Source organism: Mastigoproctus giganteus, chromosome 6 (assembly GCF_048544385.1).
Source record: "Mastigoproctus giganteus isolate SK-2022 chromosome 6, ASM4854438v1, whole genome shotgun sequence".
NCBI classification, from domain to species: Eukaryota; Metazoa; Arthropoda; class Arachnida; order Uropygi; family Thelyphonidae; genus Mastigoproctus; species Mastigoproctus giganteus.
In genome coordinates this window covers 228,722,740-228,746,194 of record NC_143580.1, presented here as the reverse complement: position 1 = coordinate 228,746,194, position 23,455 = coordinate 228,722,740, and the positions used below count along the sequence as shown (strand labels likewise).

Here is a 23,455-nt window from a genome sequence, read left to right as displayed (position 1 = left end):
TTTCAAAACTCTCTCTGTTCCAGGTGGGTATGGAGAGTTGTAGATTTTTACCGGTACGCCTATTGCGCGTCCGAACATGTAAGCCGCTACGGAAAATGCACTGACCGTCGTAACGGCAACGCTCTTTGAGTGGACTGGGGTTCAAGCCCGTGACTGCTAAATACAATTAACGTTTGTATTGATTGATTTATTGTAAACTCCACAGACCTGATGGTCTTTCCGGAGTATGAACAAACTTTAAAACCAGTTACAAAAGTTTTAAAACTTCACTTGCTGTAACTCCATGGCTGTACCCGAAGTATAAAAATAAACTGATTATTTATACTGGTTTGTATGTTTTGAAAATATAATTATACAATAACCTATATAAGTTGTATTTTAATAATAATAACAAATGCAGCATTTTTTAAAAATTATTTGTTTCTGGCAATCTGTCGCTTGACACACCTGCCTATGAACTCAGCAGTTCACTGGGTTTTCCCTAATTCTTATGGCCACCGGAAACGGGCAATGAAATCTCATGCCCTTAAGGTTTTGGTAAGGTGATGACTTTCCTGGAACGATAATTAAAGGAGTTTGAGTACCTTATCTTAAAGTATAAAGGATACAGGGAGGATTTTCGCTTATATGTTTTATAGAGAGGGCAAGAAAGTCCCAATGTCAATATTATACAAAACACGGACCGTCTCCTCATTGGTCATTTCCTTGCCCTGCAGTAATTCCTTTCTTTTCTCTGTCAAGGAGGCGTACCTCATTTAATTTCTCACAGATTCCCATGGCCTGCTTCAACCCCCCCCCCCCCCCATTCTCCTGTGATACTATATTAGCTAGGGTAAGGAATCTTGCCTTCACCAGATGATGTTCCTTTCTGAAATCACATCTTATAACTTTGTTCTTGAACTTTCTTATGCATTTAATGGAATGTGAACGGAACACATGACTCACTTTTGACGGATGTGATAACTTCTCCTATTTGACGCTAGAGGGCAGCGCGTTAACAGTGGAAAGGGGCTCACACCCAACGAAGGCATTGTGATGGAGGCAGTGGTAGTGGTGGTTAGAGCGTGGAGCTCTTGATCATGGGAGTGTTTTAGATTGTAATAGCTGTTCTGCAAAGGAGAAAGTGGATTAAAACAATGGCGATTGATATTGGATACGATAAAGGTAGGCCTGGTGTAGCGATTCCTGCACAATTCGAAGTTTTGCTTGTCTTAACTCAGATTATGCTCTCCTGGATGGCTCTGTAGATTTCTTTCCCAGCATCCTTGTTCATGTGTAATGCATGATCCTCTGTTGTCATGAGCAATTACAACTGACTTCTCTGGTACATCACAGTGTAGCTCCTTTAAAAACTGTTAATAACAGACGGTGTTAATTGGCTTATATTAATAATTTTATGAAAATGTTGTTTCTCCTAATGAAAGACACCGGCATCAGCGAATGCTGTTTTTGACATTTCTTAATACAAGTGTCATCTTAGATATGGCTTTACCAATGGAAGAATCGGATAAATCATAATAATGGTCTCAATAGTGATATTTTCTTTTAAATCGAAAATAATTTTAAACTGAACTTAAATAATTGATTATGAATTCGGAACTGTAAAAAAAAAAAAATTGTGCTCTCAGTTTAGAAACATCTGGATCCCGATTTTTTTTTTTTTTTAATTGGGTGCTAATTATGCTCATAAGTTATAAGCTTTTTTTTTCTCTCACCACTTTTGTTTTATTGGTTACCCCTTTAATATTTTTCCCCCTAAGAGTTAGGTGCTTATTGGTGAAGTTTTTTTTTATTGTTTATTTAATTGATTTTTATTTTTTTGTGATTACAGGAGACAAGAATATTGAATGATGTCTGTTAAAGTTTCTTTCTTCAATTCGAAAATTGTAGATCTCTTAAAGTACCATTTATAACTGACACAATATAATAGCGTAGCTTAATTTTTCTTTCTTTTTTTTAAAGAAAGGCTTTTTACAATTTGAAACATCGTATTACCTCGTAATTAAATATAGAACCACTAATTACACTGTCATTTGTATTAAATAGCAATAAGAATTGAATACAAATGCAGCTGTGATATCTCTGGTCTACATATTTTAGTTACTTGAAAGAAATATTTAGTTCGTCGAGATTTAAATATTAAACATGCATGAAAAAGCTAAAATATGCAAAAAGTGTTTTCCGATGTGAATGCGAACTTCTGCAAATAATTCAAAGATCAGTTTTACTTACACAATTTAGGTATTTGGCGAAAAGTTTAGTTTATTTTGTTTATTTATTTTGAGGTGCAAAACAGCAAAGGTATATGCTGTAAAATGCATACAATTTAATGCCTAAAATTGTTTTGAAGCGAACATTTTAAAATTTTTTTGTCGTCATTAAATTGCCAATTATTAGAATGACAACTTACACTTTCCCATCATCACTGAACTTTAGAAATCATTCGTCTTTACTGGGGGTAAAGACGAATTTATATTTCTCTCCATATTTAAAATAACCATCAACGGATATAATAATGCAGGAAAAATTATACATGACATACATTATTTATGTTATAATAAAGCAATCAGTTCATGCAGTGTTATTACAGTTTGTTTATCTTTCATGTCATCCAAATTCATTTTAAAAACTATTCTGTATCTGAAATCAGTTCATCTCATGGTTAGTTTTTTGTAAATTTGTTGCAGTGACTCATTTATCTTTTTCATGAGTGGCTTGACTTTTCAGTTTTAAAGAGAAAGTCTGCTTTTTTTTTTTTTTCGTTATTTTTTGGTTGAGGAGTATAGCATTACATTACATCATTACAAGGGAGAATATATTTTGAGTATAAGATGCACTTAGCCTTAATTTTGAGGAAAAAAATATTACAAATATCTCTAATAAAATCTGGCAGTTTAAAATGCATTTACTTGTCACAGAATCCTAAAAACTCACTACTGTCACTCTCATTATTGCTAATATTATGTTTTAAACTTTTGCTTTTTCAAAGAGTGCTTCATCTTCGGTGCCATCAAGAGCATTGCTGATTCCGCATTTCTTGAATGACTCGAGGTTTCTAGAAGAATGTAGAGTTTTATTGATCTTCGTCTTCTTGGTTATAAGTGAAGAATTCTAGTGATACATATGTATGTTCCTTATCTCAGATAAGCTATGGAACAGTAATACAGTCGTATCTTAAAAAAAAAAAAAAAAAATCACTACATTTTCTGTATATATATCTTCAGTCCATAAGGTGCACAAGAATTTTAGCCAATATTTGCCGGGGAAGAAAATACAGCTTATTATCCAGAAAATATGATAAAACAGAATGTGAACTTGATACACTTAACTGTCTTTTATAATAAAGAGACATTTGATTAGTTACTCTACTGAGAATTTTGACTTTAATTTAGTATAATGTACATAACTCAGGGCTTTGTTTCATCCCTTTTTGGTAGTAACTATGTTTAAAAATTAGTTAAGCTGTTATTACAAATTGATGCTAGGCAGCTATGACAGTTATGGCTTTTTCTGCTGAGAGAGAGAGAGAGATGTATTTTTGGCTAAATATAGATACAATGTCATTCAGATGTTCTAAGAGGGCTATTTTAAAAAAGCAGGCAGTATAGGATTATTATTTTACCTATACTGGTAAAATAATAATCCTATACTATACTATATAGGCTGGGAATATAAAATCACTGGAACAGTTTATTATTAAATTGTGTTTTACTAATGAGATTAGTCATATCTAAGAAAATATTATGCAGATGTTCCTTTTTTTTTTTTTTTTACCTATGATTGTAAAATTAGTGAAATCAGGCATATGAAAGATCATTCTGGCATGATGTAGTAATAAGTGAGTATTTTTGAGGAAAGAATTTATTAAATAAATTTCTAATACCTCCAGAAGAACAGACCTGCCTGCAATTGGCTTGAAATCCTGAATGTTTTTGGGCAGTTCAGTTTTGTTAATTGGTGAGATTTCATACAGCAACCAAGAATAGGAATGAAGAGATAAGCAAATGCTTTGTTAAAAGGGCGCCTCCATAGCCAGGTGGGAAGGAGCAGCAGTGCGTAGCACACGCTTCTTGATTAGACCGGGGTTCGAGCCCGTCACCACCAAATACGGAGGATGCGGAAAGGTCAGGGAATGACCACCGCATATCCCGGAGCAATATGGCCTTAGTTGCTAATGCTCCTAAAAACCAAAACAACAAAAAAACAAAACAGCTTTGTTAAAAAAGTCAACAAATATATCCAATGTAAAGAAGCAGGCAGTAATTAGCATTTGATCCATATTGTGCTGTGCATGTTTTGTGTCTATACACATGCACCTTTGGGCTGATTTGCATGTTGTGCAAAGCTGAACAATCCAGAATAACTCTTGAGGGGGCTAATCCCTCTAACCAAGATTCTAACTGAAAAGGCATTTAAGAATTCCTCCATTTTCTGATGGAACTCAAATCCAGACCTCTCCAAACAAGTGTAAAACCGCTATTCTGCCCTGGATTATAGTAAGTGTGTGACCTGGTACAATAATTCATATTTTTAGGAGTTATTTGGAGAGGTCTGGATGAGGGACTGAGATATTAGATGAAAATTAAAAATCTTACCAATGAGCTCAAGGAAATGTATGTTAAAACTCACTCAAAACTTCTTAAATCAAATTTTGGCTTCTTTGCTGTGGTTCATCAACAAACACTGTGATTCACTTTTTTGATTCCCAGATCAGTAAAATAGGAAATAGTTACTTCATTATTTTAGAAATCATCAGCATTCAAGAGGAGCATATATGAAGGGCCCAGATATCTTATTTTTGAAAGAGGTGAAATGCCCTCTCTTTCTGAATGAAGAGAATTGGTGAATTTTTTTGTTCACCAATCCTTGGTGAACAAATAATCCATTAACAAATGAAAAATTCAGTATTTATAATTATTTAACCGGGTTTCGGATAGCAATTATATGATAACCACTTGAAGACGGCTAAGTTCAGTAGGGAAGTGAATTTATTCTTGAAGCTTTTAGAGTAAATGTTTGGTAGAATGTTCTAAGTTGATTTTCTTGAAAAGAATAATTTTAGTAAGATTATTTTTAAGTGCATTTTGAGAATTTAGTCCTTAAGGTATTAATATGAAGTTTTTTTTTTTTTTTCAATGGACAATTCAGGTTATTGGAATTGGTAAATAGAAGATTCATTAGATATGACCTTTGTTTCTGAATGAAGAGAATTGGTGATTTATTTGTTCGCCAATCCATGGTGAACAAATAATCCATTAACAAATGAAAAATTTTGGACATCTGGTTGATCAATATCAGCCAAGATGTTCAAAAGATCTCTTGTAATTTGAAGAATTGTTGGGAGGTATTATTAGAGTATGAAGATTTTTTCTATGTAGGGGGAAGCTTCATTTCATTATATGTAGTTTGATTAGCTTCTTAAAAATGTTAAGATTAAGCTAAAATGTTTTCTTTTAAAGTACAAATTAATGCATTCCTGGACATTGCATAATGTGAAAATGTGTATATTGGAAATCATTTCCTATAGAAAATAATATGTTAGGGATTGTCTTACTAGGCTTTTTTTCATGGATGTATAATCTTCATGTTAATATTTTGTAAGCATTCTGTATAAAATATAGAATACATTCGCTGATAACCCTCTAAGAAGTATCTGGATCAGTTAGCTGCCTCTGCTCTTCCAGCTTGTGACTGGAAGGAATCTGAGTAGTGTGCATGTGGGCAGTACTGTCAAGGTCATGTTATATCAAGGAGCAGGGTGTATATTCTTGTACAATATATATCCAAAAATTTTGTCATTTAATACATCATCTCCCCTCTCCTTTTAGTTTATTTACTGCAAACATTATGAATAGTTAGACTAATAGAATAAATTTATCTGAAAAAATATCTAAACCTCCCAAAAACTTTCACATTCAGTTTGCAAATGTACGTTGTCTCAGCATTGTCTATTTCCATCTGCAATCTGTGAAACATCACTTACTTTACCTGACAGAATTTCAATTATTGGTATCCTTGTCCATCACTCATCTCAGTGTCCTAATTATTCACTCTATGGTTCCTTTCACTTTAAAAGTGGTACTTGTGTGTTTGTCTGCTACATTATTCCTTGTCAGAGACTTCTTCATCTGGAGTTTCCTCTTTTTGATCTCCTATGGCTTAAAATCTCTCTACCCTATTCTGTTAAATTTATTTGTTGCCTCTATTGTTGTTCTTCCAACTTCACTAATCACTTGAATCTTTTGGAACTCTTTGACACTTGGCTTTCTCCAGTCCCAACTTTCCTAATAGCGAGGTAATTTTTCTTAGTGATTTTAACGTTCACAACTCCAGTCTTCTTCAATTTGCTGGTTACCTGGACCCAGCTGGTTGAGATGCTGAGGCTTTTTTAATTACTAATGATGGTAAACACAACTTGTTTGTTTACCTTCCAGAATACCAAACAGTCCTAACCACACACCCAACATTCTTGATATTTTCCTCACCAACAACTTTTCAGGTTAGTACACAGTCAATGTCAGTGGTTCTCTGGGCACCTCAGATCACAACTTGGTGATGGTGTCCTACAATGGAGTTTCTCTCACGGCCATTCACAGTCTTGTGTCCCTTTGCATTATAACAATATAAAATGGGATGATCTGTGTGATTTCTATTCCTCTTTTTCCTTGGTTGGATTACTGTTTTAAATCTTGTGATCCAAATTTTTTCCCAGATTGTTCCAGAGAAATTACCAACTGTGGCTGCTCACTGTCCTTCTACTCTCAAATTCATTAAAGCTTTATCAGATTATCCTTGATTTTCCAATAAATAAGTTTAGATTGTTAAATGTAACATATTGTAATTGACTTGTATCCAAATCTCCAGCTTCATTTTTTGCCTCTACTAAAGCTTGCAGCAATTGTCAGTCCAAACTCAATTTTTAACAATCTAAGAGTAGAAAACTTACTTTTGTCCAAATGGTAGATGTGCATTCTGGTCTCTTCCGAAAGCTATTGTCTGCAACTTCTGTCTGTATATATTGCCACCTCTGTTTATAATCTGATGGTTCTATTGCAGCCTCAACTAAATTCAACTTACTAAGATGCTACTTTTCTTTTAATGTTTGTATTGATGATCTTGGGAAGTCACCTTGTGCCATACCAAATACACTCCACTTAATGCCTCAGTAGTTTTCTGACAGAAGGATATTATTAGAATTCTGAGCAATCCTGATCTTGTTCATGAAACCCATGTTTTTGAGCTTGCTCCTGTTTTGTGTCACCTTTTTATACTTTTTTTTAATTCCAGTGATGTTTTTCCATCAACATGGAAATTTACCCATGTCTTACCAGTACCCCTGCTCTTTCCAAAGTAATGGAGAACTCCAACTGCAAAATCTTAAACTGTCAAAACCTTCCATATGATTAATGATTGCCATTAATCATATGGAAGTGTCAATCTACCAGTGGCATATTGGCTTATGTTACTCATATTTAGACAAATTCAGTGGAAAAATTTGGTGAAACCCAAGAAGTTGTTCATGTCATTTCTAAGACTTTTAATTATACTTTGGCATAAGTCTTCCAAACAAGCTGCCAATGCATAGATTGTGTCTTTTTTGCAATTAAGTAGCCAGTTTTTTCTTTAACTGCTCACTGTGGGTGATAGCAAACTGTTCCTCTTCTAACTTCTCAATTAATGTTGAAGTTTCCAAGGTTTGGGAACATCAACTTTCTTTCTTTCACTCATTTCTTCATATAGATTAAAGATCTACCACTGACTGGAAATCCTACCCATGGTTTTGCTGATGATGGCACACTACTTTTCAGTTTGAGAAATTGTGCACATATAGCTTCGACTTCTGAAAGTTCCCTACTGATTCTTTAAATGCCAGGTTATTTTCCAGTGGGTGGAGAAAACCTAGTTAACTTTAAAACTTGGTCCTGCCTTATTTCTTGCAAAAAAAGAGTGTACTGTTCCTATGTTCATCCTAGATGACATACCTCTATTGGAGATTATCCTGACTTCGAATCCTTCTTGGCATAAAAACATCACAAATATTGCTTCCTCTGCATTAAAAACAACAACAAAAACTGTGTTTTCCTTTTCACTCTTTTTTTTTTTTGAACAAATCTCAAATCTGCCCTGCATTAGAATGCTGTTCCCACATCTGGAGTAGTGCCCCCAAAATCTCTCAGAAGCTCTTAGAACTCTGTTCAGTAGAAGAGAGTCAAGTATTAATGACCCATTTCTTACAGTGTCTTCCTTCTGTTTCAGTTCAATTTCTGCTGCTTGCCTTTTCTGTAAATACTTCCTTGGGCACTGTTTTTTTGAATTGGCACCTGTAATTACACAGATCTTCAAAATCTTTCTGATCATGTGCCTCAACTAGGCAATATCCACTCATTGTCTAGGTAGGGAACTAACTCTAGACTCACAGAACTAACCTTTTCTTTTTCTCATCTCATTCTCCCTCTCTCTCTCTCTCTCTCTCTCTCTCTCTCTCTCTCTCACCCTTCTACTCATCTTCTCTGGAACAATCTTCCTTCACACTTATTTCCTGAAAGTTACAATGTTCTTAAATTCAATTGTGATGTCAGCAGCTATCTTGTGTTTTCAATCTTCAGCCTCTGCATGGTACTAAGTGCTATAGGTTTCAATACCTTTCTTGTTTGGGATTTTCATTAAAATATTATATAAATATTTAATTTGTTATGAACATACTGTATGCATATGCATTTGTATGTGAAGGTAAGAAAAAAAGCAGAGCTCAGTAAACATTAGTTTTCCCCATTTTAAAAATAATGTATATATTAAATAGTGATAACCCCTTGTAAGAAAATAATATTGATACTTTAACAAGAATAGTTACAACTCTAAGAGTACTTAACTTCATGAATGCAATGGATGTAATTCAACTTGAGAATACATAAAACAAAGGATAAAATTGCTGTGCTCGTGTGCACTTGTACACTCAGTGATGATGACAAAAACTTGACAGATATTTGAATGTAGACTGTTCTGAGGATGCATGGTTTATTTCATGGTAATCACAAAATTGTGTGGAATGCAATATTTTTTTGACATGTAACTCTAGACAAAAATGCACAATTTTTAAAATTTTTTTAAGTTTCAGAATTTTTTTGAATTACGTATAGTATAGTTCTAAAAATTTCTGTTAAAAAATCCCAGGGGCCAGGTGGTTACAGGTTAATGCTCACCTGAAATTATTTGTGTTTAAAAAAAAGACCCTAAGAATACAAATTTAATATGAAAATGTGTGGTAGTAGTTGTAGAGGAAAAAGATTTTCAGAATTATCACCAGTAATTGTATAAAGAAAGTTGCTTGAGTCAGATGGGATGGGTTTGTGTGAAGCTGTCACAATAAAATTGCTGAGCATAATTACAGTTAGACTTAATAAAGCTAAGAAAAGTAGTTTGATTATATTACTTACTGTACTTTAATCTACAAGATGATGAGTACTGATCATATAAAAATATGACCGATATAAAAATATCGGCATATTCTTGAAAGTTAAAAAAAAAAGTGACATTAAAACATTTTCAAAGATAGAAGATGCTTGTCATATATTGAACTTGGATTTCTGTAGATTGTATTTTTCAAGAAATACATATGAAGGAAGGTCATTATAAAGAACAGAAGTAGAAAGAGGAAGAGGATATGTTTGGATTGACTTTGAAGAGAGAGAGAATTACAGGTGTCAATTCAGAAAAACAGTTATATTTTTATATTTGGACTTGATATGACCTTTGCTATTATGAAGAGTTTAGACATAAATATCTACAGAAAGGCATGCAGTAGAAACTGAATTTCTATATGACAGAGAGTAGAGAGAATTTGTAAGAGATAGGTCATTAATTAATTCAAGTGTCCTCCTCTGGATATAATCTAGAACTGTTTAGAAGAAAAGTAATGCCAAGTGTGGGAAAAAAAAAATTTTTTTTTGATGCAGAGGAAACAATATTTAGTGTTTAACCTGGTTAGACATGATTTTCCCTGGTTAACTATTTTGACAGAGTCACTCATAAGCCATACATGGGAAATAATTTTAACATTATTTATTAGGATTTTTGTAAAGCATTTAACTCAGTCCTGTATGGGAGGTTACTGTATAAGCTGGAACATTTTGGGATCACAGGAATGATCCTTAGATAGATTGCAAGGCAGGAGGTAGAGGGTCATGGTTAATGGTTAATCTTTGCATTGGGGTAGCATAAAAAGTGGGTTCACTTTTGTATCTGATTTTCTTAAATCACAGGATACAGAGAATGAAATCAAAATTTGCAAATGATATCAAGATTGGGAGAGTAGTTATTTTTCAGTGCCAAGCAGCACTCCTTCAGGATGACTTAGGTTTCAAGAATGGTCAGAGAAGGGGCTGTGTTTTAATGAAGCAAAATGCAAGGTCTCTCTCTCACTTGTACATATAGGGTTTGAAAGTAATAAAAGTAGATGAAGTGGATTTGGGGATTTACAATATGGGTAGATATGAAGTTCTCTGTGAAGTGCAGAGATGCAGCAAGGTGAGTCCAGGTGTTCTGTTCATGATTTATTGAACATCGGTTTGTAGTGATGACATCATAATCCCACTGTACAAGCCAGTTATAATACTGCATTTGGAATACTGTCCAGGTATGACGCTTACAACTAAAAATAAGACATGAAGCTTCTTGAAAGGGTCCTAAGACAGGCAGTATACCTGGTAAGATAAAAGGGCATTCATATGAGTAAATACTTTGAGTATGCAGGCTACAGAGTGGTAACTAGGCACTTTAGAGGGAACCTAACTGAAGTCCTCTCTAAGGTGCCTACAAGTCTTTTAGAAGAAAAGCTAAAATGAATGAGGATGAAATATTCACTGCAATAAATCATTCCAGAATGATAGCAGTGGTATATTATAGAGCCCCTGAATGTAGAGAACATTGTACCTATTGAGATTTTCCAACATTTGGAGAACAGTTCTGAAGATATTACACTCTGTTAGTATGGTTATTTGGTCAGTTAGGCATGTTACTAATGATGGTGGGTCTGGCTATCCATACACTTCAATAATAGAAGAAAATGAGGAGAGAGAGAGAGAGAGAGTGTGGATGAATTGATTTTTGTGGATTGATACATTAAGTCCCTGGAAATGTATGCAAGAGTAGGAAATACTTTTAATACATTGAAAACATCTCTTGGATACAGGACATTATGTGTCAGATGGATTCTGCAAATGCCAATGCCAGATCACAATGAACAGAGAGAGAGTACTTAAGTTGACCTTCTAGAGCAATATGAGACCACAGGCAGTGATTTGCTTGACAGCATCATTACTGAAGATGAGACCAGGAATGCTACTGTGGACCAGAGTCAAAGCAGTCTGTGGAGTAGTGAGATGAGTATTCATTAATAAAGAAGAAATTCAAGGCTCAGCCATCTGCTGGAAAAATAATGTATTCCATTTTTTCAGACAAGAGAGATTATCTTGTGGATTTCCTGGAGTGGAGACATAATCAGCTCTGCTTGCTGCTATGTGGAAACACTGGAGACATGAATTACAAGAGTTAGACTGGAGAATAAAAGAAAATTTCTCTTTTGATATGACAGTGACTCTAAACCAAGATCCTGACAAGGGATACCATTTCAGAATGTGTGTTGAATGTTCTGTCATCACCTGTACAAACCCAAGTTTACATCATCAGACTTTCACCTGTTTGCCCTTATGAAGGATGGCTTTCATTGAATCATTTTTCCATTGCTGTTTTGTAGTCATTGTGAAGTGACTGTTTTGAGGTCACTGCCATTATAGGCTCTGGCTCAGCATCAGAGAAGATGTATACAAAATGGTGGTGAATATGAGAGAAAATTAAATGTTGGCACTTAGAACTTGAATTACATAATACACAATTTAAATATTTAAATTGGCATACGCACATTTTAATTTTTGTAGTATCCAAGAAAAAAAAAAAAAAATGGTTATTAGTTTTGGAGCAACCCTCATATTTGACAGTGTTTTTGTAGTCAAAAGTGTTGTTTTCATGATCAAATGACAAGTTCCTTTTCACATATTAGGATCAATTTTGAGATGATAGCTATCTGTGATGGTTTAGGCATAATGAATATAAAAACATGGAGACTTTGCCTTGATACAAAAACTACACAGTCAGTTGATTCATTTGTAATGTGCTCCGGCAAAGGGACTTAATAATACTCACACTCCCTTAAAAAGTAGGGGTGGGTAACCTTTGTTCAACTGCAGTGTGGATGAAAAAATTATAAATTGCTGCTGCTTAGATGAAAATTTTATAAATCACATAACATAGATGAAGAAAAAATGTCACATTAATGGAATTTTTGGACTCTTGCATTGTTTGCAAGTGTCAATATTTGAAAAAATATTCCTTGTGGTGCAGTTTCGTAAATTATTTTGGAGATTGTAGTGTCTCACCTCAATTTTACTTTTATTTTAAGCAAGCTGTTTTCCAAAACTCGTACTTGCATTTATATGTATTTCTAATTAGGGACATTTTGGAGATTGTTGATGGGGATGATTACATTAGAGGATATGGCAAGCTCTCCCAGTTCAGAGAAATGATAGAAAAAACAAAAATAACAAAAGAAAGAAATTTGTTTATTAGACACAACTTAACTTAATTTTATTATGGAATAAGAAATAAAGGCTATAAATCTAGTTTTTTCTTTAGGTTGCCACATGGAAGATTTTTTATTAGGTAGAATACATGAAAAGGTCTGTGGGTTGTCCATCCATGTCCTGAAACATAGGCAAGTAAAATGGGCAAAAAAACAAAGTACCATTTTGAGTATGTATATATCAAAAAAAATATGAACTCATAAGGATTCACAAAATATATTTTGTGATAACTGAGAAGAAAATGGAAGAAAAATTTTGAATTGAAGAGAAAGCTAAAAGTAAATAAATCACTTGTTAACTGGTGCAGTCTATCCAATGATATTAAAAGAAGTAGTAGAAAGAAGTAAGCAAACAAACTTTTGGTCATAACTGTGAGAGAATCCATGGATTCAGGGGAGGTCCCGGTAGATTGGAGAGGTGCAAATGTCTCTCCTATTCACAAAGAGGAATCAAAGGTGAAGAGAGTAATTGCAGACCTTTTAGCTTGACTTCTCTTCCTGGTGAAGTAATGTCAGTGATTAAAGAAGTATTATAGGATCATCTTAACAGGAATATATACTGAAATCACAGAATGGATTTATTAAGGGGAGATTTTGTCTGACCAATCTGATTAGCTACTATGATGCAATAACAAAGGAGCTGGATGCAAACAATTTTGGCATCACATATTTAGATTTCAGCAAAAACATTTGACACTGTTCCACTTGAAAGACTGCTATACAAATTGGGGCAGTGTGGCATTAGGGGCAAGTTACTGCTATGAATAAGGGGGTGGTTGAGTGGGAGAAGACAGGGAATGGTTATCAATGGGCACTGGCCTTCTTGAACTAATGCTATTAGTGGAGTGCCCCAAGTTTCAGTGCTGGGCCTCTTACTGTTTTCAGTATTTATTTAATAACATTGATGAAGGCATATCAAGCTTATTGTCTAAGTCTGCATATCATACCTAGGTTGGAAAGGTGATTAATGACAGAAACTAAGGCATACTACTTCGACAAGATCTAGAAAAATTAGCCAGAAGGACAGAGAAGTGGCAATTGAAGTTTAACATTGATAAATGCAAGGTACTAATAAGGGGAGCAGTAATCTCAGAACAACATACCAGTTGGGTGGTACCACATTGAAAGTGGCGCCTCCGTAGCCAGGTGGGAAGGAGCACATCTCTTGAGTACTGCATATAGTCTAGAAACCTCATTTTAAGAAGGATCTGTTGTAGTGGGTGCAGAAAACAGCAGTGAGATTAGTCAATGACATACAAGGTTACTTCTCTATGAATGACTCTAGTTCTGCAAGTTGCATTCTTCAAGAATCTATAACACTTTCTAAGACAACATAAAGGGATATAAACTGAGAAAAGGTGGTTACATGTTTGAAAATTTGCTTTCATCCAGAGGTAATTGATTGTTGGAACAAACTTCCATATGGTGCTGTAGAAGTGGGTGGTTTGAATAAATTTAAGTAAGAATTAGACATATTATTAGAACAAATGAGGTGGGTAGTTTTTTATTTTGGCTGTGTAGCTTCCTTACTTACTAATAAATATAGAAGTACTGTATGTCCATATATCTTGAATGCAGTTACATTTTTGAATGTCAATAAATTTTCCATTGATTATGATGTATGATATGTATACAAATACATGACGTCATTAGTGTTGCTTTGGCAAAGGACAGGTTCGTTACACTAGTTCGTAGTTTGGTAGTTAGGTTTTGAAGATGTTAGTTTCCCATGGACATCTGTGATAAAGGGTAAATTTAAGATAAACAACCCATACAAAAGCAAGGAAATAGTAATAATTCCAATGTCAAACAAAAGCAAGAGTAAAATGAAAAAAAAAAAACATTTAGCAAAATAATTTCATTAAGAGGATAACAGATGTCTGTGGAAACAAGCACATCTTTAAAATTGAACTATCTCTAGGTCCTAGAGTAATATTAATCACATTGAGTGCCTTCTTCTGAGAGGAGGACTATACATATTTTTGGCTATTTTCACATACTCTGACTTAGTGCCTTATCATGTCTAAATTTGGCTCTGCCTTAATCCTGTTCAATAATACATAAATATGAGATGCACCACAAGTTACTCTTAAAAAAATCTGCTTTAGCAATACAGTATTTAACAGTCACTCATTAGTTCTTATACTGCTAAAAGGAAAATTATTTTGAAATAAAGTTGTTCTTTAAAGCTTCATATTGATTCAGAGGTGAATAATGAAGGCATTCCTGGTATAAAACCAAAATGTTCCAATATTACATTGTAATAGCTTTGTGTTCAGTGCTGTAATCTGTTAATAAATGGAGGATATCATTCCAGATTTTAGTTATTAAATGCAGATCTAGTTCTAGTCTTAATATTTTTTGTGTTCAATGTATCAATGAGAAAGAACATACCATTATACAAAATCATGGAAAATAATTAATGAAAGGCTAACTTTTTTTTTTACTACTAAGTAAAAAAAAAATGGTACTAAGTACTATAGGCTATTAGAGCCTATAGTACTTAGTACCATGCTTGGATTGGAGGTTGAGAAGACGAAACAAGATTTTTGTTGACATTAGACTAGAAATTCTGTAGACTGCAATTTTCCGGAAATATGTATGAAGGAAGGTTGTTTAAGAAAACAGCAGTTGAATGAATAAACGAGGACGATGAAAAGTTGGTTCTGTGAGTTTGAAGTTTGACAGTAAATGGATGTTGGCTGGTGGCGGCATGTGTTCGGACTGTTTTGAAAGAGAGAGCGGTAATTATAGAAGCCAATTCAGAAGAACAGTGCCCATGGAAGTATCTGTAGAAAAGGCATGCAGCAGAAACAGTACATCTATGAGACAGCGAGTGGACAGACTATTAGACAGGAGTCATTAATTAACCTAACTGCTCTCTTCTGAATGGAATCTAGAAGCCTGAGAGAGGTTTTGGGGGCACAGACCCAGATGTGGGAACAATATTCCATGGTAGGGCCGTATACAAAGTGAACAGCTGTTTGGAGAAAAAGTAACGCCGAGAGCAAAAGAGAAAACCAAGTTTTTTAGATGCAGAGGAAGCAATATTTGTAATGTGCTTGTGCCAAGAGAGATTAGAAGTCAGGGTAATCCCCAAAAGAGATATATCATTTTGCTGAGAAATCGGAGTGTCACCAAAGATAAGCATAGGAACAGAAGAATCCTTTTTGTGAGATATAAGACAAGACTGAGTTTTAGAAAGATTGAAATCAACTAAGTTGTCTTTTCCCCACTGGAGAATTACCTGAAGATCAGCATTTAAGGAATTGGTAGCAGATTTTTGAGAAGTTGAAGCTGATTGAGCAGGGCAAGGTTTCTCAAAATGGAAAGTGGAATGCAATGTGCTATCATCGGCAAAACTATGGATAGGATTTCCAGTCAATAGAAGAAGGTCATTAATTTACAAGAGGAAAAGTGTGGAGGAAAGAACTGAACCTTGGGGGACACCAGAATTAGTGGAGAAGTTAGACAGAGAGCCATTTATCATCACCCTCAGTGAGCGATCAGAGAGAAAACTGGATAACCAATTACAAAAAACAGTTGGCAAACCATAAGATGGAAGCTTGTTGAGAAGACCTTCATGCGAAACACGAATGAAATCGTTTGAGATGTCAAGAGCAACTGCTTGTGTTTCACCGAACTTTTCCATTTAATTTGCCCACAAATGGGTAACATAAGCCAGAACATCACCAGTGGATCGACACTAACGGAATCCATACTGGCAATCGTTGATCAGGTGGAAGGTTTCTAGGTAGTTTAAGTAAGAGTTGGCGGTTAATTGATTTCTCCATTACTTTAGAAAGAGTAGAAGTAATTGCAATGGGGGTGATAATTGGATGTGAGGGTTTTGTCACCCTTTTTAGGAACTGGCTGGATATGAGCAAATTTCCAAGCAGATAGGATTTCCAGTAAAACACCTTTGGAATTAGAAAGTGAAAAAAGGTGGCAAAGAACAGGAGTAAGTTCAGGAATGCAGGTTTTGAGAACAAGTGGAGAAATACCATCAGGACCTGGATCTTTCTTAGCATCAAGATTCGTAAAAATCGTTCTGACATCCTTTTGATGGAAGACCACAGGAGGCATTGAATGGAGTGTGTTGGGAATGGTGGGAGGTGTTTTACCAAGATCATTAATACATGAGTTGGAAGAAAAATGGGATGCTAGCAGGTCAGCTTTATCCTTGACTGAAGTGACAACAGAACCATCTGGTTTTGACAGAGGTGGGAGCAGAGATGGGCAAAAGTTGTGGCCAATAGCTTTGGTAAGAGACCAGAATGCTCGGCTACCATTAGGGCAAGAGGCAAGTTTTCTACTCTTAGCCTGTTCGAAATCTAGTTTGGACTGATTAATAACTGCTTTACAATTGTTGTGAGCTTTGGTGTAGGCAGAAAATGTAACTGAAGAATTGGAAACAGCCAATTACGATATACAACGTTCTTCTCTTGTGAATAGCCTTAGCACATTTATTAGGAAATCAAAAGGTTTAGATAAAGGACGAGATTTTAAAGTGGAATGTGGAATAAAGGATTCCATTCCTACAAGAATAATTTCACTGACACGATCCGAGCAAACATTGACATCAGAAGTTTTGAAACAGTAAACCGACCAAGGAAAAGAAGAAATGAAATCTTGCAGGTCATCCCATTTTGCATCCTTGTAATGCTAAACAATATGAGGTTGGGAATAGCCATGAGAAAAAGGTTCCATTGGAGAAGAGACAATCACCAAGTTGTGATCTGAGGTGCCTAAAGGACCACTCACTTCAACCGTGTACTTAAAAGGGTTGTTTGTGAGAAACAGATCAAGTGTGTTGGCTGTATGGTTAGGATTGTCCAGTATCCTTGTAGGTAAATGAACAATCTGTGCAAGGTCATTAGAAATTGCAAAAGCCTCAGCATCTCAACCAGCTGGGTCTGTGTGACTAGAAAATGGAGGCCAGCTGGAGTGAACATTAAATTCGCCAAGGAAAATTACTTTACTGTTAGGAAAGTTGGAATGGAGAAAATCAAATTGCAAAGAGAGGAAGTCAAAGATCTCCAAGTGATTAGTGGAGCTGAAAAATGGTAGAGAGACAACAGATGAATTTTACAGAATGAGGTAGAGAGATTTTAAGCCAGAGAGGATCAAAAGGAGGAGATTCCAAATTACCAAGTTTCTGACAGGGAATATCAGAATGGACATATGCACAAGTACCACCTTTGTGGAGAAAGGAATCATATAGCAAATAATTTTGGCAACTGAGATGAGCTGAATCAATCGATAACTGAGATTCTGTCAGAAAAAGTACACGGGGTTTGGCAGACTGCAAGTGAAAATGGACATCATTGAGATTAGAATTGAGACCACGTATATTTGTGAAATGAATAAGGAAGTGTTTAGGAGGTTTAGATCTTTTCGCAGATAAGCTTACTCCATTAGTTTGACAATTCGTGATGTAGTCAGTAATATGAAAATTTGGGGGGGGGTACATGCTGTAGGAAATAATGAAATTTTTGTATATGGCATACACATGATGAGAATATATCCAGATCCTTGACATAACATGGCCTCGACAATTCCCCCGCATATTCACTACTCGGACTCCCTCCAGTCACCATCTGGAAGAGTAGAGGTAGCAAGATTATACACTAGCTGATCTGAAAGCGTCCTAAAGAGTTACCAATAGGTTCGGTCCAGTGTACTAACTAGTGGCTGGCCTGCAAACACTGTTTTAGAGCTGTACCCTTGAAATGTAAGGAAGATTGGATCTCACCATGATGTTCATCATAACCTCAAAAGTCTATCAGTCATACTGCATGATGGAAGAGATGGGGAAGAGTTGACTGGAACTTAGCTCTGGAGACTAAACATGGGTTTCCCCACTTCAAGCCTCCAATAAGCAAAGTGAGGTTATTGCACTGGTTGATGAGAGTCATCTACCCTCTAGTAGATAAGTTTATTTTAAAACTTTAAAATACAGTATGTAGGGAATCATACATTATAGTTTGCTATCTTTGAACCTTTTTTAATGGAGAGATTAAATAAAAAGTTTTATTGCCTAGGAAAAAATGAGTTATATATTTTTCAGGTCCATCTACTAATACAATATTAAATTCTCATGTAATTGTGAAGTTTTTTTGTTTTTTTTTTTGCTGGTCTGTCTGGTCACTGCTATTATTATCACAGAACATTATTTCTTTAAATTGAGTATGTTCTGTGATTCAATAGGTTTGTTTGCATGATAGAAAATCCTGTAACTCTTTAGACTGATTAACTTGGTTCAGTTTGAAAAGGCCATAATATATGTCCTATTGCTGGCCAGAATCAAACACAGACCTTATCAATTTAAAGTTTCAAGCTTTTAAAACAATTATTCTAAAGTTTCAATGATAGTGTAAAAATTATTAGCCATTAATACCAATTATTTTAAAAATGTTTGACATTTGTAAGCCATATTTCTATGGTTATCATAAATAATAATGTATGATTGTTATAAGAAAGATACCCTGTTTTTTTTGTTTTCCTCTTAACTTTTTTTCTTGATTTTCCAAACTTTATCCATTTATAAATCTAGGTTTTCATCTGGTAGTTGAATTGGCAACTCTTTCAGGGTCATATCTATAAAGATCTGTTCACAAGACTAAAAGGAAGTTTGCATTTTGCATGATTTGATTTCATCTTAACAGATTCCATTCCTGCATTTATAGCGTATCCGCTGTCTGTCCTTTACTGAGTTTTGTTAACTCGGGTTTATAAATATTAATTTATATTCTGACTGAATATATCTTGTGATACGGTATTATTCTGAATAGGGAGATAGCTAATAGAAAAACATAGTAGCACAACCTTGATGTCTTGTAGGTTAATCAGTAGACATGGAGACTTAGATACTTTTCATATGCAGTGTGCCATCAGACAAGCTATATTTTTATTTTATGACTTCAGGATGTCGGCCAGAGGATGGTGTACCGGACATGACTGTTATCAGTGATATTGATCAAAGTGGTATCAACACGAATCTCAAGACTCGATATAAGAAAGACCAAATTTATGTATCCTTAACTTTATTATTAGTGGTACTGACCATTAATATCAGTCATTATAAATAATGATTTTAGGGTAAGTAGACATTAACTGCTTAGAGAGAATGATTTTGATTGGTGCTAAGATATCATTATATGCAAAAATTAATATGTTGTTTCTGTTCTCATTGCTGAATTTTGGATTTTGTTAATTACTTGACTCTTGAACTGCTACTGACATATTCTGTGAGAGATAAATTTCATAGTTTGCATGATTTTTAAATAAAAATTTCATGCATATTATCGGTACAAAAGTATATTTATTTTGGTAATTTTTTTGCATATTATTTATGTTTAGTATTTTGAGTGAATTGAATGAATTTTTGTGTTGAATGAAGTGACAATATATGTCAGAAATGTTTCAAAAGACTGATATTTTACGTAATTAGAAAAGTTGCTTTTTTGATAATTTTTTTGTAAATTAATGTATCACAGAATAACATCAAATTTAATTTGGTTATTACTACGTTTTTATTATCTCTATTCAGAGCATTACTTCATTATACATACTATAAAATTTACTTTATGTAAGCTTTTGTGTACATTAACTTGCAAGGCTAAAAGCTGATGATTTCAAATTAAAAGTAACTACCACCTACCCCGTCATATTTTTTATATTGTATTAATATATTAATATCGGTGGCTAAATAGGCATTGGGGAATGCAAGGTTTCATATAACTCCAAAACAAAAATTTGGATTAGTTTTATATACTGCAATATTATATATATGAAAATAGTTTTTTATTTATATGAATATTTCCTGTTGTTGTTCCCACTTCAAAATTTGAAAAATGTGTGAAAAGACATTTGCATGCACAAAAAAAAAAGAAGAAAAAAAGTACAATTTATTGTGATTTTCAATCATGGGACTCATTCTGTTCCCACTAAAGACCAGGACTGAGTACTCTGTGCTACGTCTTAGCTTATGTTCAACTTAGAGACAAATACCATTAACCATAGTTCTGCCTAAGTTTCAAAGATACTGGCTTTGCATCATTTTTTTTTTTTTTTTTTTTTTTTGTAGTTGTTGGCGCATCGACTTCTTTGGCCATAGTGCACACCTCCCAAAGTTTTTGCAGTACTTTGATCCAAGCCCGAGGCGGGATTCAAACCCGCGACCTTTGGGTTGCCAGGCAGGCACTTTAGCCACCCGGCTAGCCCGGTCAGACTTTGCATCATTTACCTCTGTTAGTTAATGTATGCTGATCTGTGAATAATATATTTTTCTAAGTGAACAGCTTTTTTTTAGGATAGAGCACACAGGGCAAATGTAGATCAGTGCTAGTGGTTAAAGACACTCAGAATAGCTGTGTGTTAAAATGGAAGTTTTGCTTCCAAAGATCACTTGGCTGTTCACTTAGACAAAATATATCTGCCAGCTGATGAGATGCTGGTGGCTTTGAAATGACTGGGCAGACAATCTCAGATTTTCAAATGTATAGTAGATTCACTTGCTACACAAGTTAAAAAGATATTAGCAATTTAGACAAAACTATGGATAATGGTATTTGTCCTGATTTGAACACAAGCCAAGTACTTTACTCTGGCGTTTAGCAGGAGCAGAATGATTCCCATGATCGAAATAGAATGCAGTAAAGCATACACATTTTATTTGATTTCAACTATTGCATTGAAATATCCTCCTACAATCCTATAGAATTATGTACATTGGAAGTGGGTGGAGAGCACACAATTTTCTCTCAGTCCCATTCCTAAGTAGTGAAGGGCATAATAAAATGATTATTAGTTACTAACTACTAATCATTTGAATGATATGATTGAATAATATTCAGTTATACTATTCGAATGATATAATTTGATTATAAATATTCAAATGATTTTTCATAATCTAATGAATCATTTGAATGATATAAGTATAATTGAAATAATTGAATTAGATGTGATCAAAATAATTGATTATAATCTCTTGATTATGTCCATCACTAGTCCTAAGTTAAATATGCTCTGGTGCAAGGAGTGCAAACTAAAGTCAAACTGTATCGTTGAAACTTGAATTTGTGCCATCGCTTACACCATTCATCTGCCATTTATTATTGAGATATTTAGCATGAATTTTTTTTTTTTATAATTTTACTGATATAAATTCATCTAGGGTTTTTGCTGTGTTTGATGTGCTATCAGTAAAAAATTTATAGGAATGGCTCAAGAACTTGTCTTTTCAATAGCTTATTCACCATACTGGCCTCTCAGAGTTTGGCAGTGGATCAGACATGGTTCACAGTCATATACTTGACATTACATCCTTAAATTTTTCTGTTTGTGGTTACTTAAAACCCAGTATTATTGGGTCACCCATTAAAGGAGTATGTGCTGCATTCTAGTTAGCTGTGGCCAATGGGAAGTATATGTGGGATAGGCAGAGAGAGTACTGTTTCCCCACAAATTATTCTAGGTTTTCATCCCACAAAGACATGCTTATATGAGGGCCCACTTTGGGTTGCTAATACCATTTTATTTTATTTTTTTTCCTTTTTGGGTCCCTTAAGCTCCCATTACTAGTGCAACTGCACCATAGGATGGGACACCACTGCAGTCCACCTACAAGAATGGTACAGTTTAAAATCATTAATGTGCACATAGAATACTTTAGTTGTATCAAAGTCAGTAGTGAGGATGTATAACCAATGGTTGGATATGAATATTTACTGCTAATTGCCTCTGGACTTGTGAATTTGAAGGGAATAAAGAGAGAAGAGACTGGAGAGTTTCCATGGTGTGAGTTTTCTTTAGAGCAAGAAGATAAAAGGCATATATATATGTATATAATACTAAACAAATATTCTACTACCATTGTATTATTTCAAGGAATCCAACAAAAGATGCTGGATAATATACAAAATTTTGCAGAAAATATAGCTTCTTTTGATAAATCTTTAACTGGGTATTTCTTTAGAAGAGTTATTCCCAAATTCAGGTCATACTTGACTCCTGTCATCCTCCTTTGACTCTTAGTTCAAACAGGATCACAGTTGTAGAAATTCTTTTCTACGCATTTTCAATATTGCAGTATATGAGTATATATTTCACTATCTGATATATATATTTTTTTATGTACTGGCAATAACTGTAGCATTAGAAAGCTGTTGCGTTATATCATGTGTTGGTGGTACAGTATTTGGTTTCCTTGTTGATTGATTAATATTTTTATCTAGTTGAGCATTTAACCTGAATAAAAGGTGTTATATCTGGAAGCCTTTGTTCAAACAGATAGGAGAACGAAATGGAAACGTAAATAGTAGATATGAGTCTGAGGATTTGAAGAGCCTTGAAAGTTGTGATTAAAGCTTGTAACATATTGACTTGACTGCACTTCATGTATGTACCCCAACATCGAATCTCATTCCTTCCTGAAAAATGATCTAAAACCCAATACTGTACATGAAGACCAAAAACCAAACAAAGATTCTTATGAAACCTTTGACTTTCTTTTTTTTTTTTCTTCTTATGTGTGGTCCTGGAAAGGACACAAGGGACACCAGTTTTAGTCAATTTATGGGTTTGGAGGGCAAAATGGAAAACTTTACTATTACTTTACGAAACTAAACACCCGTTAAAATAGCTTATATAATTTAATTAAGATAATAAAAGAAATAAATTTGACACATATCAATTGAATAATGGCGTAATAGTAGGTTTTTTTTTTTTTTTTTATTAATGTCTGATTATTTTTTGTGCTTTTTTACATATTAGCAAACCGTTGAAAATCGGAAAGCTGTTGCTTTATATTGTGTGACG

At 34.4% G+C, this 23,455-nt stretch overlaps 1 protein-coding gene across 4 annotated transcripts in view; it reads left to right on the top strand.

The window, feature by feature from the left end:
• The first annotated feature begins 1,042 nt into the window (after positions 1-1,042).
• Positions 1,043-23,455, top strand: part of Myo81F (unconventional myosin 81F) — a 326,469-nt gene continuing 304,056 nt past the window's right edge. For all 4 annotated transcript variants that reach the window (XM_090376766.1, XM_090376764.1, XM_090376763.1 and 1 more), the window contains exons 1-2: positions 1,043-1,164; positions 19,562-19,668. In XM_090376766.1, the coding sequence (XP_090232892.1) occupies positions 1,137-1,164; positions 19,562-19,668 (135 nt within the window). In that variant the 5' untranslated portion in view covers positions 1,043-1,136. The remainder of the gene's footprint in view (positions 1,165-19,561; positions 19,669-23,455) is intronic.